Source organism: Papilio xuthus, unplaced genomic scaffold (genome assembly GCF_000836235.2).
Source record: "Papilio xuthus unplaced genomic scaffold, Pxut_1.1 DF826933.1, whole genome shotgun sequence".
NCBI classification, from domain to species: domain Eukaryota; kingdom Metazoa; phylum Arthropoda; class Insecta; order Lepidoptera; family Papilionidae; genus Papilio; species Papilio xuthus.
The window spans coordinates 4,450,415-4,468,566 of NW_013531716.1; the positions used below are offsets into that span (position 1 = coordinate 4,450,415).

General features: G+C 35.0%; 2 protein-coding genes across 2 annotated transcripts in view; one reads left to right on the forward strand and one right to left on the reverse strand.

The window, feature by feature from the left end:
• The window catches only part of Su(var)3-3 (lysine-specific histone demethylase Su(var)3-3), a 180,207-nt gene that overhangs the window by 64,808 nt on the left and 97,247 nt on the right, over window positions 1-18,152 (forward strand). The gene's annotated exons all lie outside the window — the stretch shown is intronic.
• Tollo (Toll-like receptor Tollo) lies at window positions 11,588-16,226 on the reverse strand. The gene has a single exon (XM_013317961.1). The coding sequence runs from the start codon at window positions 15,974-15,976 to the stop codon at window positions 12,137-12,139; it is 3,840 nt and encodes a 1,279-aa protein (XP_013173415.1). The 5' UTR covers window positions 15,977-16,226; the 3' UTR covers window positions 11,588-12,136.

Below are 18,152 nucleotides of genomic sequence, written 5' to 3' on the forward strand. Positions count from 1 at the left end.
AGAATATTTTCGCTCGGGGGTATATTAAGACTGATGTGTATTTGTTAACACTGCTCTATTACTGTTAAATACGCAATACTAGTTACATAAGTATGTACTAGAATGTAGAGGGTCGAATCCTAGAGTTATTAGTTGTTATTGTTTACTCATCGTCTACACTCACTGATTGCTTTCTGGAACAAATTCCATTTGTTATCGCTATGCTGATTTAGTGTTGGAAATTCTTATCATCTGCACAATGAGTAATTCGTCATATTCAGTGTTCTGAGTTGTATTGAAATATCAAGTGTTTTGCTTACGTTAAATTACATTTTTCAGCATATTCTTGTTAATGCAGACTTACGCCGCATAGACGGAAGAAAGCTAGACGGCCTCACTCATGCTCTAACATAACGAGACAGGTGCTGTAGCCGAAATTGCGCCGGAGAAATACTGAGGAAATAACCTGAGGAATACTTACAACCAACCCGACCAAGACGAGAAATTTGATGTCTGGAAATTTTATTTCTATCTTATAAAGTACTTACATAAAAGATTCTTCAATTCTGTAAACTGTATTTGTCTTGTTAAATTTGTATTGGTCATAAATAATTTTTTAGTCTTCTCATATTGTATTTATGTTATTTTATACATAACTTATACAATTTTTATTCTCGATTATAAATAGAATTATTTGCATAATAACATTTTAAGATAAAAAAATCATCGAATCGTCGCGGCTTTAACTAAACGCGCTCTTATTTACGATCGTATCTCCGGAGAATGCTGGCATGTGGCTACTCTTGTCCCGTGTCGGCGTCTGGATGTTTTATGTGAAGGAATCTCAATTTCTTATCTGTGATATTAACATATTGATTACGCTTCCTATATTGATGCGCGACAGACAAGCCGGACATTTGAACTCGTTTATATTGCGTGCTATGATTGTACTACAACCTGCATCAAACCAAGACTTAACAAGTTTAAACAAATTTAATTTTTTATTATTCAATATTTTTTTCACTTTAATTTAATTTACCAAACTTAATTTAATCGATTGTATTCGGTCAAGTCATGGTAATCGGTTGATCTTTGCCAAGTCTTCGGATATACGAAACTTCTTCTATTTATTTATTATTCTATAAAATATTCATGTATTTTGTATAACGGTGATATAGCGGTCGGTCAGCGTTTGTTACTTTCGTGGTTGATAAAGCTATCTGGTAATCTAAACATAACGGAGATGCATCGGGCGGTATCTCTCTCGCCCAGTGTCATGGTGTCTGGATATTCAGAGCGTAAGCAATTTGTCAAGTTCGTTGTCCGCATCGTTAATGGACTGTTACCAAATCGAAACTTTTGATCTTATTTTAGGCGATGTACTTTGAATTATCTATCCTTTTCTATCTTTCTAAATAAAACAGTGGAATGTTTAACCAATAAAAAATGAGCACTATTTAAATCTTTGTTCTCGATTTATGACATTGTGGATTACAATAGTATGTAGTAGTATACTGCTGTTTCATTTAATGTAATTGACGCCCATCTGAGCGACATGTTTATTACGTCATCGTAATTGTAAAAATTATTTCAAAGGCCTTCTTAATATTCATTGGTTTTCACCATGCGATTTGTTTATAACTGGGCGTAGGTGCTCATGCGGTGTTCGTATGTATTAAAAAGGCACCCCAGGCTTCTCTCACCTAGGTCTTGCAACCGGTTTATGGTCCCCTGGTGTCTTCATGAGGTATGATCATTGACGCTTGTAATGTTTTACAAGTGATCATTTTTAATTAAGTGCTAAATGTACGTTGTTTTAACGGTTTTAACGTCGATAACATGTGCTATTTTAATTTAACTTAAATTATTACAGCATTTAATGATATTCAAAGTCATATTATAATTAAATATCTGTAGGTCTCTGTGTTAAGTGTTGGAGTAATTCAACTTTGAAAAAAAAATTAAAATGTAATAATTGGAACACTTCGGAATTGAACTATGGTTCAATTCCGAAGTGTGTGTCGAAGTACTATGCCATCATCTCATCCGGCTATGGCCGGATGAGATGATGGCATAGTACTGCTGGCGTGAAATTTAAAATTTTGATAAAATTATCTGTCATTACAATACATAGCTTTTTACATGTGATAGAAATTGAGAAGGAATGTATGATACATTGAAATGATTTGTTCAGTGCAATCTTAAAACCATATGCCTTTATTTATTATCCGTCAGTGTGATTAATGAACATCTGGCTTAGGTGGTCTTTTAGTCTTTGGTCTTTTTCACACCCGATACTTCTTTGACGTTCGACCTTTTTCAAAATCTACATATACATTAACAATTCCCTTCAAACTTTGAGATTGCTGGCTTGGAAGAAGCTAGAAATGCTTTCTTAATTGCATGCCCAGGCCAAAATTTACCAGTTTCTCCAAATTTACAGAGGAGCTGGGATGATATCTTTTGCAAATTAACCTACGAAAATCTTTTAAATTATAGTATAGGTTCGGCGCGTGCTAGGCTTTTGGCTGTGGGTACGCATGAGGCTGGTTACTGGCTTCACGCGTACCCTTCGCCACATACAGGAACATTTCTGGAACCTGACACGCTCCGAATCGCAACCTGTCTTCGGCTTGGGGTTCCGGTCTGCGCTCCTCATAGGTGTCCCTGTGGCAGTGATGTCGACAAGCTAGGACATCACGGACTGTCTTGCCAAAAAAGTGCAGGCCGCTTCTCGAGACACGCCGCACTCAACGATATCATACGTCGGTCTCTTGCCACCGTCAACGTGCCAAGTCTACTAGAGCCGACTGGTGTAGCAAGAGACGATGGCAAGAGACCTGACGGTATGAGTTTGATTCCATGGAAGATGGGTCGGGTGGGTATGGGATGCAACCTGTTCAGACACGCTGGCCCCTTCCCATCTACATGGAACCAACAACAGAGCGGGTGCGGCTTGTGAAGCGGCTGAAAATGCAAAAGCATGCAAATACAGGGGTCTAGGCTCCGAATATCATTTTGTCCCATTCGGCGTCGAGACCCTTGGTCCGTGGGGTCCTAGCGCTTTAAGACTTTTTAAGGACATTTCCAAAAAATTAATCGACATCACAGGGGACCGAAGAGCTGGCAGCTACCTCGGTCAAAGAATTAGTTTAGCTGTACAGAGGGGGAACGCTGCCAGTATCTTCGGGACCTTGCCTAAAGGGACTCCTTTTATTAACATATTTTAGTTAATTATTCGGTTTTTTTTTTAAATTTTATTTTATATCATAGATTTAAGAGTTTATGTATTATAAGTATATATATGTATAAGGATGTAAATAATTATTGAAATATGTCCAACAATAATATTTAAATGTCATTAACAAATACATGCGTCTCGGTTAGATATTTTCCTTGTATCTTCGCCTTTCTTTGTCACTAGAATAGAAATGTTGAAACATAATTCAGAACTGGAACGAGTGATGGCGAAAGAAATCAAATTATTCAAGTTAAGTAAATGCACAAAAGTATAGCCGGAGGGAGGCGAACTAATTAAAAGTTAGCTTCTGTACTAATAATTCGTTGACTTTCAGAGTTTTGCGTCGTTAATTTTAATTAAAGAAACGCAGAGCGGGCGGGGGACGTTATAATATTAAAGCATTGGAATTGGTGATCCGCTAAACTTCGACATTCGGCTTTTGGATGACCGTCCATTCGTTTTAATTAACCCTTTCGGAGTTTTCTTTGCCAGTCGTTAGTGAAGTCAAAGTTAGAAAAAATATTGCCTATGCGGTTGCCGCAATAAATCAATTACGGCCGAACACTTCCTTGATGTTATTCTGATCAGACGTGACGACAGATTTAATGTACTTTTTGAGGATTTCATTACTTTAAAAATATTTTTGTATGTGGTTTTAGTTTTGGTAGTATGATAAAATAATCACCACTTTATTCCTTAAGCTTATCGACATAGTGTTATTTTCATTATCTTAGGAACAGAATGAACCTTGTTCGCAATTTGTTGCTTCTCTTAAACATCCACGCACGTCTTTGATTAAGGTCGGTAGTGATGTATTTCTTGCGGGCCAACTTAATGGGAAGGCATTTGTCAAATGTCCACCTTATTAGTTTGGAGTATTGACTTAATAGAACTAATATTCAGTGTAATAGAATAGTCAAATATATTATGATTTTAAAGATCTTTAGGTGAAAATAAAAACTGTTTCCATTATATATCTAGTTGAAATTCATGTCTTGCAGTTATTTTATTAGTAGTATTAATTAGATTATTTTGTATTAGTCCTGGCTTGAGATAGATATCGTAATCTGATAAATAATAGTACATCGTTTTGTCGAGCGGTTAACGGCGCAGGAGCCGCCGCCTCGCTCGATACATCAATGAGATGTCAGTTTTTGTAGAGCCCCCAGCAACACACGTGTCTGCCGACGCTCCTAACGTGTGTCATAGTTCACTATTTTAACAACAATTTATCATGTCTCTTGATTGTGTGTTAATTCTGTGTTAGCTGTGAGCTATGTTCGCCCCGTTAGGAATGCATGAGCTTTTAATGTAAGCTATTTTATGGTTTTTTGTTGCTGATGATTTCTCATCAGGAATTTCTATTTCTAATTTTATCGGAGGCAGTTCTTTTTATATATGTCTGTGAATGTGTTGTGCTAATAGAACGTATGTAATGTGTATTATTCATCTCGACTTTAAAAAGTTACCAAGGGTCTATTTACGGATATTCCGTAAGCTGATTAAATTACAAAGCTTAGGTGTCCTTATATTTTATTCTCTTGGTTTTGAGTGGAGAATATTTATGATTGTTTAATCAGTCTATTCATCTTTGATTCATGTACTTACGTATCGATTTGTTTAACATTCAAAGTCAAAGAAATATTTGTTGATAAATGACCAGATAAAAAAAATATTTTACGCCGTTGATGCTACAAATTGATACAGTCGTGATACATCGGCTATGTATGCGTACATTAAAACCTGTATCTAACGCTTTTATATAGATGCAGCATCACGGAGCGAACCGATCGTAAATGTCATCTGAAAATTTATATTCATTACGATTAGATAGCAGTTCACAATGGTCGGCCATTGTTGGACGCGTGTACAGCGTGATCGATGTATGATATTGCGTTTTTATAGTTGACATACCGTACCGTGCCTTCCAACTTTACATTTACGAGCCGTAGCCCTCTCGAAACAGTAGGATATGTGTTCTATCGTTGCCTCATATAAGCCTTTTACGACAGCTTAATTTATATACCGCCCACTACGTGTATCTTACCTACAAGTATAACGTTACATTTGCTCGTCAAATTTAATATATGTTATGTCCCACGTATTTATAACTCTTATTATGTATAGTCCACCTTTATTTTAAAACAATAAATATGACATAAATTTATTACTGTTGTATTGAATCGACTACTGATTGATTTTTTAGCTGATAATTTTATGTATAGCTCTCAAAAAACATCAAATGCCACATTATATGATAAATTGAATACCGTCTCTTTTTACATTTTCTATGATGTATAAAACTGTGTTGTGTTAGTTTGGATTTTTAACTTTATATTATTTCTGAGTATTGCTTTTTATGATCTTTCTACGGAGGAATATAAACGTAGAAAGTGCAATGATCAAGTTCAAGAATGCACGCCGGCGTACGCGCAGCAATTTGCGACTGCGCTCAAAATGCCGATTTACGAGGATCCATTTTCAATTTTATGACTGAGCTGACGTATCCATTTATATCAGATCTCAGATGTATCGATGACATTTCTAAAAGACAGAGTTTGACGAAGCAAAGGTTGTAGGAACGGCGGGTCAGTTTATATCGGTAGAATTGATTTTATGCGTTTTGTTTCTATCATTGTCATTCGAGCGTTGAACCTCGAAGATGTCATATGTTGAGTAAAGTTAAATTATTTTTATTTTTTATAAAGTTTATTTTGCATTTCATTGACCTATCAAAATATGAATTTGCACAATATTTTATAGACGTGGTTAGTTATCTTTTGTCGTAAGTAAAATGTGGTACCGGTTTAGTAAAGCTATGCTTACCTAAATCATGTTTCAATCATAGCATTCGAGGTTCAGTTGAGTTGCTTCTGCGTGCGATTATTTTATCGCTGTACATTAATCCAAAGCGCACAATACCCAATGCCAATGCTTAAATTCCCTATTAAGTGTTATGGTGTGCATAGAATTATTCGAGGATTCAATTACTCTTTGTGGTAGATGAAAGGCACCGGAGCTGGGCGTGTAAACCGAGCCACGAGTCCTACGAACACATCCCGACACCTCGCGCTCAATGAGCCTGCCCACAAAAGGTGAGAAACAAACAGCTCGCGAGAGGTATCGCACCGGGGCAGATTGAATAAATGCTAAATTAAATAAGAGCAAATAAAATCTACCATTAATAAATGGAAAGCGTCCAAGAATAATTCATTTGGTAACAAAAGGGGAACGGCTCGTTTGTCCCGTGTGCTCGCCCCCGCTGGGTGAAATGCTTCAGTCGGACCCTGAGGTTTATTTCTTTATATTTCAACCGTCTCGTCTGCGCTTTAATAAGTTCTTGAGTTCTCGCCTTCTAAAACACCTGCTTTCGTGCTATGATCTGTACATTGCGAATTATTTTTTAACTTTGTGCATTGCAAAAAACATTTTCTTAAAAAATATTTTACTTTGATTGGTAATGGTCAGCTTTCATTAGTTGTCAATTAATAGTTAAGTCTCGTATTTGCAGTTATATTGTTAGCAGTTATATTAACAAAATGTTTTCCATTCAAAAACCAATTATCATTTACATATCAGAGGCGAGGCGCCGACGCCGGCACTCACTCGCTAGCTCGCACCTCAGGTCAATACATTTACTTCTCACCAACATCGAGAGATCCTTTCGATCACTAAGGCGCATGAATTACGATCTACGGTCACTGGAGCTCTTACTGAGCTGGACCCTTCTTAGATTAGTTGATAGATGCATACGTGAAAGCTATAACTACCAAAACAAGACGACTAACCAAATCGCCTTTGTTGAGATTTTATCTTGCCGTTAAATACTTCTAACCATTATAGAGTATCGAGCGTCTCGCTCGAACTAACAGCGGCCAATTACTTTAGGCTGATACTCGTTTGTGGACTTTAGTTTGGAAGAGAATTTTGAATGCCTGATTAGATCGGTTCCGTACAACATAATTTTATTCCTGTTAACTGCTACTTTAATTGGTACCATGGCACAAGTCGATTATAATATTGGAAATTTTTGTTATGTGCTCAAATGTATATTTTGATATCTTTTGACGTGACTGTGTTAATTATTTTCTGTAAATTATACATTGTGTGTTTTAATATCATTTTTTTAAATAATTTTATTTATTTCTATAGTAAACAAATTTAAAATATTTCGTAAACATGTATATCAAATTCTTTCGATCCGTAATGTACATTCTGGTTTATAGGCCAAGCTTATTTGTAAACCGGCATCTCAATGATCGGCGTCGTTCATAGCCCACTTATTGGGCCAAGTGTGTACCACAAGGTAATTAAACGAACCTCTCGCTCAAATGTAAGTGATCGCACAGGAAGGTACAAACGACCGTGTTTGATATGTATACATTTTCATTAATTAATGTTTTTTTGTCTTGTTATTGATAGGTAAAACGTTCTATACTTTAATAACTTATGTTGTTAAGTGTCTGAAAGTAAGGAAAGCGAAAATATTAACATACAAACAAATATTTTATTACTTTAAGGTCTTATTTTGTAGAACAAAGCAATTAATGAGTCATTATTTTTGTTCTTACGTGAAGGTAAATAATTTGTTAGATAAACTCTTGTTAACGTTATTGAAATAACAATCTGGTTATCAAATTAATCTCTTGGGAGCAACTTAATTAAAGTGCTGGTCGAAAGCAGCGTATAATTTGCGTCAAAATTGTTTCGCTTTAATAAAGATCGTTAGTACGATGAGTCACCGAACTTATTTAAGCAACTATGTTATTGTGTGCTCTTATAATAGTAACGTAAATTATACGTTAAATATTTCTTATTCGCTTAAAAAAACTCTTACATACATACTTATAGATGAATATATTTTGATAGTTTTTATTATAAAAAGTTAAATTTTTGATAGCATTTGACTTACTTTTAAAAGAAAATCTGACTGTTAAATATCGCTTAAACCTTATGCTACAGTTAACATTTTTCCTTGAAATGAATAATTTGTGGATCAAAGTGAATGCAATGTAATTTGCTCACATAGTAAGACTTTAACTACCCTACTAGTTCACAAGTACCTCGTTATTTATAATAATTAGTAAAGTTTAACTGTGTGAAGTTTTTATCATTTAATCGAGGTCAAAGAACAGTGGAGCAAGTATGAAAGTAGAAAGCAGTTTGTTTGTGTTAAATGTAATGAACTAAGACATTAAGCAAATTTAAAACTGGACGAACATATATTTTCATTTTAAATGATACTAAACGTTGTCAAAAACGTTGTTTAAATGTTGTCAAAATTGGTACTTTTATGCCAAAAATGTCTAAGAATAGTAAATTTTTGGTAGATATAGTTCGTTTTAAAATTTCCTACGATTATTTTTATATTTAGCGTAGCACCCGTTGAAGTCTTTTGTATGCTGTTCGAGTTGTCGGTTCAATTTTTATTTTATTTTTATTCCCCAGTAAAAAGTAACGGGCTGGAATGTCAAAACATCAAAAAGTTTTATAATAGAAAACACTACACGGTTCAGGATTATAAAAATGAGACAAATTTATTGCCGCTCTCCGATTATACACACGATAAACGCGCAGACCGGTGATTATGATATCTCAAGAGTTTAATCGACCGATCGATACTAAGTCGCGTTCCGTTCTACACTAAACCAGTACTAATAAAAAAGAAACTTGTTACGGGCGCGTCTCATCCGACAGTTTACGCTAGAAAATCAACAAGGTGCTCGGAGGGCGCTAGTCGGAACCGCGGTGCCTTATCGGCCCCATCGCTACGAACAATGCGTCGAATGTTTCAATATAGCTCCGACAGCATTTTTAACGTTTCATCGGCGTTGTAACAATCGTAAAATATTTTCTCTACGCCTTCTCACAGCTTTGATTAATGTTGTACAAACCGCGGCGTCGCATTCATTTTTTTCACCTTCATGTTGTTTTTGGATTTAATTTATTTCTTTCGAAAACTGGATAGATGGTTCTCGTGTGTGTTTTTCGGATGGGTCATCGGTTGTCAACAATACAAGAATGGTTGATTGAAAATTAATACTTTAAAATGTAACCAATGAAACAAAAATACTGTTTTAGGCTATTTCATTAGATGTAATTATTTTAATACATTGCTTAAAGATTTTGTAAAATATATGTACCATTTAATTAAGCACACATATCATACTTTTAGGTTATATAAACATGTAAAGCGTAAGCATATAGCAAGTTGTAAAGCGCTATGAGATCTAGATGTTAAATAATAAATGTTGTTGACACAACTGCATATTAAAGTTATCCAATATTCTATACGTTTTCTTCGGTCCACTGAAGGATATATTGGATAAAACATTAGTTATTTTAAAGGCTGCATTCGGTTCCAGTGACCGCAGCGCTGCGAGTTCTCGATCGTTACCCTCGCTCAGATGGATGGAGGCAAGGAGCTACGAATAACATTTGAAATAAGAACATTTTTGAATGGAAATAAAAATATTTATATTATTGAATTAATTAGTACGCGATAGTTGCTTGTGTTGGCGTAATTGTGTCGATTATTTTTTACGATATAATTATCTAAATATTCCTGACCTATAACCATAAATTACTGTTAAATCAGTCTTTGGTTACATACCTATTGCTTCATTCAAAATTCTTTCTTGACTGCAATTATCAAATATTTTCTATAGATTCTTAATAATGCTACAACTTATATGAGTTCTATTTTCATAACAATCTAAGTTCTAAATCATAACATCGACTCACAATCCATACTGTTTTGAAATCAAGCAATAGTTGTGGCGTGCAGATTTGCACTCCCGCGAGAGATATTTGTGTGTGTTTCATTAATTGTTTTAACAAGATGATAATTCATAACAAACTAACAATTAATTTATAATAGTCGGACTGCGACAAGGATAATATAACTTATGCTATCAAATTTTTAATCGTAATTTATTTTACTTAGATCTTGTTCGCCGCGTGTTTCTATATCTTATTTAATCAGATAAAGTATCAAATTAATTTTATAGACACCTAGAAGCAGCGGCTATCTCCGTTATATTTATAAGCAAGTAAATGATGAAATATCAGACAGAATATGTTTTTGTATCATGTAAAATTCTGTCTTATAAGATTATTTCTTCAGAATATTCTACTAAGAGGAATATTTAGCATTCATGGATTTCAAGTGCATATTATATAAATGCATTTCGATACATAGACGTATACAAGGCGATCCTTTTGTTCGCAATTCCAGTTGTTTCACACCTACTTACGCCGAGGGCCAAGAGCTCGTTACCTCAGATTGAAGGGCCGCGGTCGACGGCCGGCGAGCTATCCTTACGGATCCCACATAAAAAACCTGATATGCAATAGTCTTTCCTATAAGAGGAGATGCCGTTTTGAACCAAGTCGATCATGTTTCTTGAATATTTAAATTAGACAAGACTTTAGCTATTGCTTGCCTGGTATCGGTTTTTGTTTGATGATTATTTAATGCTAAGAAATGTTTGTTCAGTTCTTTGTGTGCCTTGTTTAGATGTTACTTTGTAATGTAAAAACCCGTTTATAATCCATATAAAGAAGTAGAAATTATCGTGGTGCTGATAAGCGATACATTCCGGTTTAAGTCATTATTAATTTAAAATACAATAATTAAAATTAAAATTTCTTTATTGAAAAATTTAAATTAAAAAGTTTATAAGAAAAATCTTTCACGAAGAACTAGTTGACTAATAAGAAATAAACTATTTAATAAGAACGAATTTTACTTCTTACTAATATTATAAAAGTGAATATTTAGATGGATGTTTTTTAAAACGTATCTCCAGAACGGCTTAACGTATCCCGGTGAAATTCGGCATAGATGTGAAACATAGTCTAGAAGAAAGGTTAGGCTACTTATTAAAAATGCCACTAATAATTTTTTTAAAGAAGAAAATCAGAGAAAAGGTATACCTTAGTTTTTTTTGGTCCCGAGTGTCTTTTTAATTAATAATATTATTCAATTTTTATATTGAAAATATAACTAAACCGTTGTAATTTTTTAATAATATTTTTATTTTAACTTCAAAAGAGAACCAAATAAATTACTTATGATACAAAAATCTTAATTCTTTTCAAATAATTTTTAATATTCAGTACTATATATTTTAGTCAAGTTTAAGTATTTTCCCATTGTAATAATTTTTTTTACCTAAAATGTTTTTAGTTTTTTGTAAAAAATTAAAATCCTTCTTATATAAATTATAGTTCTTTCATCTCAAAGTATTATATAGTTTGATTAAAATTTATAAAACTAAGATTATTGTAAACAGTTTGTTTTTAATTTAAGTAAATGGTCTTATAATAAAAGAAAACTTCGTATATTCATATCGATTGTTTATTTTTCGATTATCACTTTTTGAAATTGCCAACTTTTGAAAACGTTTACAATAAATATTTAATTTTTAGCCACGGCTTAGTTACAAAATATACAAAGATACAATGCTACGTAATAGAAAGATAACTACATCTAATTTATCACAGATTTTGGCAGCGCAGCCATTTTAAGTCACTTTATAGTAAATGGCATGGCATTGGCCCAACAAGCACAGCCTTTTTTGGGATAACACCATAGTAACAAAAGACATTATAATTTAGATATTCTTACAGATGATATACAGTAAAAAAATGCATGTTTTTAGTGTAAATACATTGTTTTACACGCGAAACATAAATGCACCTTTTGTTCTCTAATTAGCGACAGGAAATGTTTTACATACATGACATTTAGGAATATTTTTACATTATCATTAAATTAAAAGTAAAATATTTACAATATACAGGCTAACGGACTAGCTATCACAATGTTCACTGAGTCATTTTACACTGCACTTAGTTTACATTCCACTGCGGGACACTTCACTACACTTAGGTTTACAGTTCTAAAGTACCTTAAACGTGAGCTGAGAGTGTACGAGGCGAGGCACGTGGAGGTATCTGATGCGCAGCATGCGAGGGGTGCGGCGGCAGCACAGGGTGTGCGCCGTGCACGGGCGGTGGCGGCAGCGCGCCCATATGGCCCCGCGGGTGATGGTGCCGATGCATAGGCACCGTCCCACCCGCGCCGGGACTAGGCACGCCACGACACCGCTGGTTGCTCGGCACGTCGGGCAGAGCAAATCTCAACTTCTCCCAAAACGATTTGTCACCCCAGTGTAAATATGTATTGGTCTTCAAATACAATCTCAAGTCAGGATCGAGATCTTTGGGCGGAACATCGTCGATAAGCACAACGATGAGTCTTCTCCGTCTGTCTCTTAGAACTTGAAGATGAGCAGATTTGAACTCTATACTGCTCCACTCGGATTTAATAAAATTTTCACTAAGAACCATTATTGTACGGCGCGAAGTTTGCACTGCTCTAGTTAGATTTTCAACCACGTTCCCGCTCACCGCAAAGTCCCGATACGGCAGACACAACTTATAAGAATGGTCGCCTCTTTCTAACATAGGCACCAATTCAGATGCGACCCAAGCTTCGTCTTTAGAGCTATAACTCACAAATGCGTCAAACATTTTTTCACGATCGTCGGTATCTATGTCATTTGCTCTGTGGAAAAGTCTTACACCAAATTTGGAATGAAACCACAACTTCATTTCTTGTCTGAATATAAACGTTAAGAGGCTCACAAATAGGACTAGCACTAGGATGCCGAGAGCTGCCAGAAGTAAAGGAATGTAGTCTTGTACTTCACCATTGGTTATTATAGTTTTTGTTGCTGTAAGATTTCCATTAATACTGTTGTTGATACTAGGCAACCCCGTGCATATTGTGCCGTTTTCTTCTGTTATTTTGAATCCGGAATCCAAATCGTTGTATATGCTCTCATTATAAGGTATAATATCTGTGTTATTTCCTTTGTTATAAATGCATTTTATTTCTGACAAATCCATAATGGAATTAACTCTTTTCGTCCATTCTCTAAACATTTCTGTATATTCACAATCACACGACCATGGGTTATAAGATAACGTTATTGATGTAACAGATGGATTGATTTGCCATACTGATATAGTTATCAATCGGTTATGGTCTAAATGTAGTATTTTCAAACGTGGCATGTTACTAAGCATGTCTTTTCCTATGCTGCGTATTTTATTGTTGTTGATGTAAAGTTCTAGTAAATTTTCTAATCCATCAAACTCTTGCCCTTCTAAAGTATTAATTCCGTTGTGATCTAAATGTAATACTTCAAGCTCCTTCAAGCCGTTAAATGTCCTGTTGTGAACCGTTTCAATATTGGAAGCGTTAAGATATAGTATTTTTAATCTCTTTCTTCCAATAAAAGCGTGACTGTGAAGCATCTTAATATCGTTGCCGTCAAGATATAGTTGTGTGGCTTCCATAGGTATTCTCTCGGGTAAGGAATTTACGTAGCCTGCGCTTGAACATTCCACTACATTAGCTGACCAAGATTGATCATGATAACAAGTGCAATTATTAGGGCAAGTCATTTCACAATCACAGGCGTCGAAATCGCAGCAATGGCACAGCGCGAAACAATGGGATTCATATTTACATAAAAACTGATGCGGTGCGGCTTCAACTAAAGGCACAAATGAGTTTCCTCGATTGTATAATAATTTACAATGTATACTGTCTAAATCCATTAACTTTGGTTGAGTTCTGGCTCGGTTTCCAGTGTTAATTTTTTGTAGCCACTCCATTGTGCAGTCGCACTCTAATGGGTTACCTCCAATAAAAAATTCAGGAACGGATTTATCCTGAGGGACGGCGGATATCCTTAAAGAATTCGGGTCTAAACTTGTTATTTTATTTCCGTAAAGATCCACTCGCGTTAAATTGGGCTTTTTGAAAAATGTGTAAGACTGTACCTTTGAAATTAAATTATCATTCAGATACAGCATTTCGACAGAATTCGGTATTGCACTGCCGGTTATCTCCGTAAGCCTATTAGAGCTGGCGTCGAAAGTACTAAGAGATAGCTGCGACTCGATCTCGAAGTAATTTCCAAGTTCAGCAATTCTGTTTGCATGTATATCTAACCATTGCAGACCAGTTGGAATCATGGCGTAGTCGAACCACTCTAACCGGTTATCGGAAATATTTAACCATACTAAATTCGGTAATTTTGCAAAAAGTCCTCCAATGTCTGTCAAGTAGTTTCCATCCAATCTTATGGCCTGTAAATTTATGTTTCCGTCGAATGCACCGGCTTCAATTTTGTGAATTTTGTTTCGTGATAAGTTAAGTATTTTTAATGAAGTCATTTTGTCGAAAACACCTTTACTTATGTTTCCGATGTTGTTTTCAGTTAATCTCAGCCCATACATCTGTTGCATGGTCATAAATGAGGCATTTTCAATGCTCACTATGAGATTTTCTCCGAGGTCCAGCGTTTTTAATTGTGGAATGTCTTTGAGCGCAATTGGAACCTCATCCAATCGATTTCCATTGATATGTAAGTCTTGTAATGTTGAACAATTTCTAAAAGCATGTGGATGTATTTTTGATATACGGTTGCTATCTATCGACAATACAGTCAGCACTCGCATCCCAACGAAGGCATAACTTTCGATATTAGTCAATCTGTTGTTTGACAAAATTAATGTATGCAGATTACTTAAGGAAATGAACACGTTTTCTGAGATGTGTTCAATGAAATTGTCTTGCATCTTCAAAATTTGTAAGTTATGAAGATCTCTGAATAAGGCAATTTCCATTTTTGATACACGATTATGCGAGAAGTCCAAATACACGAGTCTTTTTAAACCCGTAAAGGTCGACGTGTTTATCCAGTCAGATGTTAATTCATTGTGCGACAAATCTAGCACAAGAAGTTGGAAAAGGTCGCTAAACAAACCAGGCGCTAACACTGTAATTGTATTGTTGTTCAAATATATTTCTTTTAGCTCTTTCGTATCGCTAAATAATTCCGGTGGTAAACTAGTAAGTTGGTTGTCAGAGAAGCGAATGGTTGTTAATGAAATAAGCCCTTCTAATGATCGATCAGCTACAGAGTTGAGACCATTGCCTTGAAGGTAAAGCTTTTGCAGTCGTTTAAGGCCAGAAAGAAGACCTGGCGGAAGTGTATCTATAACATTTTTCGATAAGTCCAATATCAAAAGATTGTCTCCGCATTTTTCCGTCGGGTGTCGATGAGCAGTTGAAAATTGAAAGTGACTGATATCTCTCATTCGATTATTAGTCATGTTTAAATATTCTAGATTGCGCAAAGTACATAGAGCTCCTTCAGGAAAGGTCAACATGTTGTTTTCGCTAAGATCCAGTCTTTCCAAATTTTGTATATCTCTTGAAAAAGCTGTCGGTGTTATTTCTAGTGACATGGTTGCCCATTCCGTATTATGTGTCCTAATTGTTAAATTTTTGAGTTCACGGAGGCCTGTAAATGCTCCATCAGACAGATTTCCTATTTTACAATATTCAATTGTGAGCTCTCTTAACTCTATTAATTGACGAAAACTTCCGGGTGCTAAAGAACTTTGAAAGAACAGAGCATCACTACATTCTAGCCGTAGCCGCACGGTAAGATGGGGTTGTATGGCACTAAAGTTTGTGTTTTCTAACTCGCTATTTATAGTTCTTAATCTGCATTGCAACGTCACTCCAGACTCATCATTGTCAGTCGTCCATCGGCACTCGTCAGGAGCTTGATATCGCGCCCCCGTCGTTGCCGACAAGGAGGCGCACCACACGCACGAACTCGCACTCAGCACTAATAGAGCGCTCATTAACCACATTATGCACATTGTTAATTCACTAAACTGCACTTAAACTTTAATAATTTACATAGTTTATATTACATATTGTTAGCACTAATAAAGAATTCGACAATGCATCGTTGACGCGAGTTTGTTATTTGTGTCGGAATTTTCACTATTCGGACCGGCCACTTAACTCGTTTCCCGCGAGCGCACTAATTGGACAAAATCGAGTGTCAACGATCGCAGCGCCGTGACGTGCGCTCGCGCTGAGTCTCGGAGTGGAACTGACTCGCAGTCGAACCTGCGCTCGCGCACAAGGCCGCGCCGGTTCACGCGTTCCAACAGGTAAATCATAGCCCGGGGCTAAAAAGTTCTATCCGCCGAAGACGGAGCTTCACGTTTCGCTTTATTCGTTTCACAGCACTGCCTGTCAGAAAAATACATGGCACGCACACACTAGCAATACACACACAACACTACAAAGCGAAACTGCTTTTTATGGTACTTGTCCGAGCTTTCTTAAGGCAGGTGCGAAAAGGACAGCGATATTGCGGGGTGGCGGTGACATGAAGTTGGGTGGGGATATAACCAGCTGCCCAGGTAGTGCGCTGGCGAGCTGCCATACTCGTTGCTTGTTAACACTCCGCAGACAAAATTATTTTGCTGACGATTAACGCGTGTTGAAAGAAATTATGAGCTGTTACGCGTATTAGCTATATCGATATATGTAGTTAGAAAAGTTCACTTCAACTTTGTATTATAAGTTTAAAATCTGGATTTTTAATAAAAAGATTTTAACGTTCTTGGACTACTTTTTGTAATTAATTATATTAATATTACGGAATTCTTAAATTATGGTCCTCAAAATGTTTTTAGTTATAATACATAAATATAATATATTTTTATATCAAACATTTTCATTGTAGGTACTACATTTCAATTTAAATATGTATGCTGAAATATTTAGTAGCATTTAAATATTCGCCTAAACGTTTTTCGCATTATTAGAGCAAACCTATCATTTATATAAACGTCCAATCATTATCCCTTTTGCGTAGTCAGTAATTTGGTATCAAACCATTTGATTTTATAAATTGGCGCTAATACTTAATCTTTGTAGAACTTACCATTTGTTTAAAATCTTCAAATTAGCTAAACGATTTCCAACACTGTTTTTTGTTTTTTCTAACAACACTAAATTATTATTCTGACCGTTCAATAACAGTAAATTATTTATCTTTCATCAAAGAGTGTTATAATATATTATGTATATAATATTATGTATTATTCTGCAATAAACATCTCTTAGTACAATGTAATATCACAAGGATATATTAGATAATATTTAGTGTAAATATTATACATGTGAAGATTTCAATGTGTCGATTGATACTAATTCTTCAAATTAGTAATTCTTACTAATTTTCGAAACGGCTGTGTGGATTTTGATGAAATTTGGTACTAACCTATACTGTTCGGAAGGCTATTTAACAAGTTCTTTTTCTTTCTGTGTGGACGAAAGTGCACGAAAAAGCTGATTTATGTATAAATATGTGTTACATAATACACGAGAGATATATCCGATCAAGATCTAGGATCAGGAACTTATTTTGCACCTTAATTTATATTATCTCTATCACCTTAGAGAAGCATAGAGTTGATTGAACGTAGATTTGCCGTCTATTTCACGATAATCATAAATTGATGAATTTTATTTAAAAAATATTATTATTTTATGTGTATAGCTTCTTTGTAAGTCAAGATGATAAGAGGAACTTTGTTTTTTTTTTAATAAACACATCAAGTTTGAAACTGACAAAGGTCTTATCGATATATCATTCGAGTTTGAGTAACAATTTTTAATCAATGCAATATGTCAGTCTCATATCAATTAATAATCACATCACTAATTTTGTTTGTTTTTTTTTTCTTTTTGTCGACCTGTCGTTTTGTATTCAGTTAAGAATAAGTAGCGCTGGAGATTTTCATCGATATAAATTTATCAATTTATCTTCTATATAAGTATGTAGATATGATGTGTGTATGTACGTTGTTCATTTATTGTATGTGTGTAAAAGTGTAGGTTTCTTTTAAACATTAGTACTTTTGAATATACGTGTACATACAGAAAAAAATATATTATTTTTTTCCTTATAGTTGTACGTAGATTGTATGAATTTATAGATATAACTCTTCACGGTATAGAAGTAGAGCACTAATT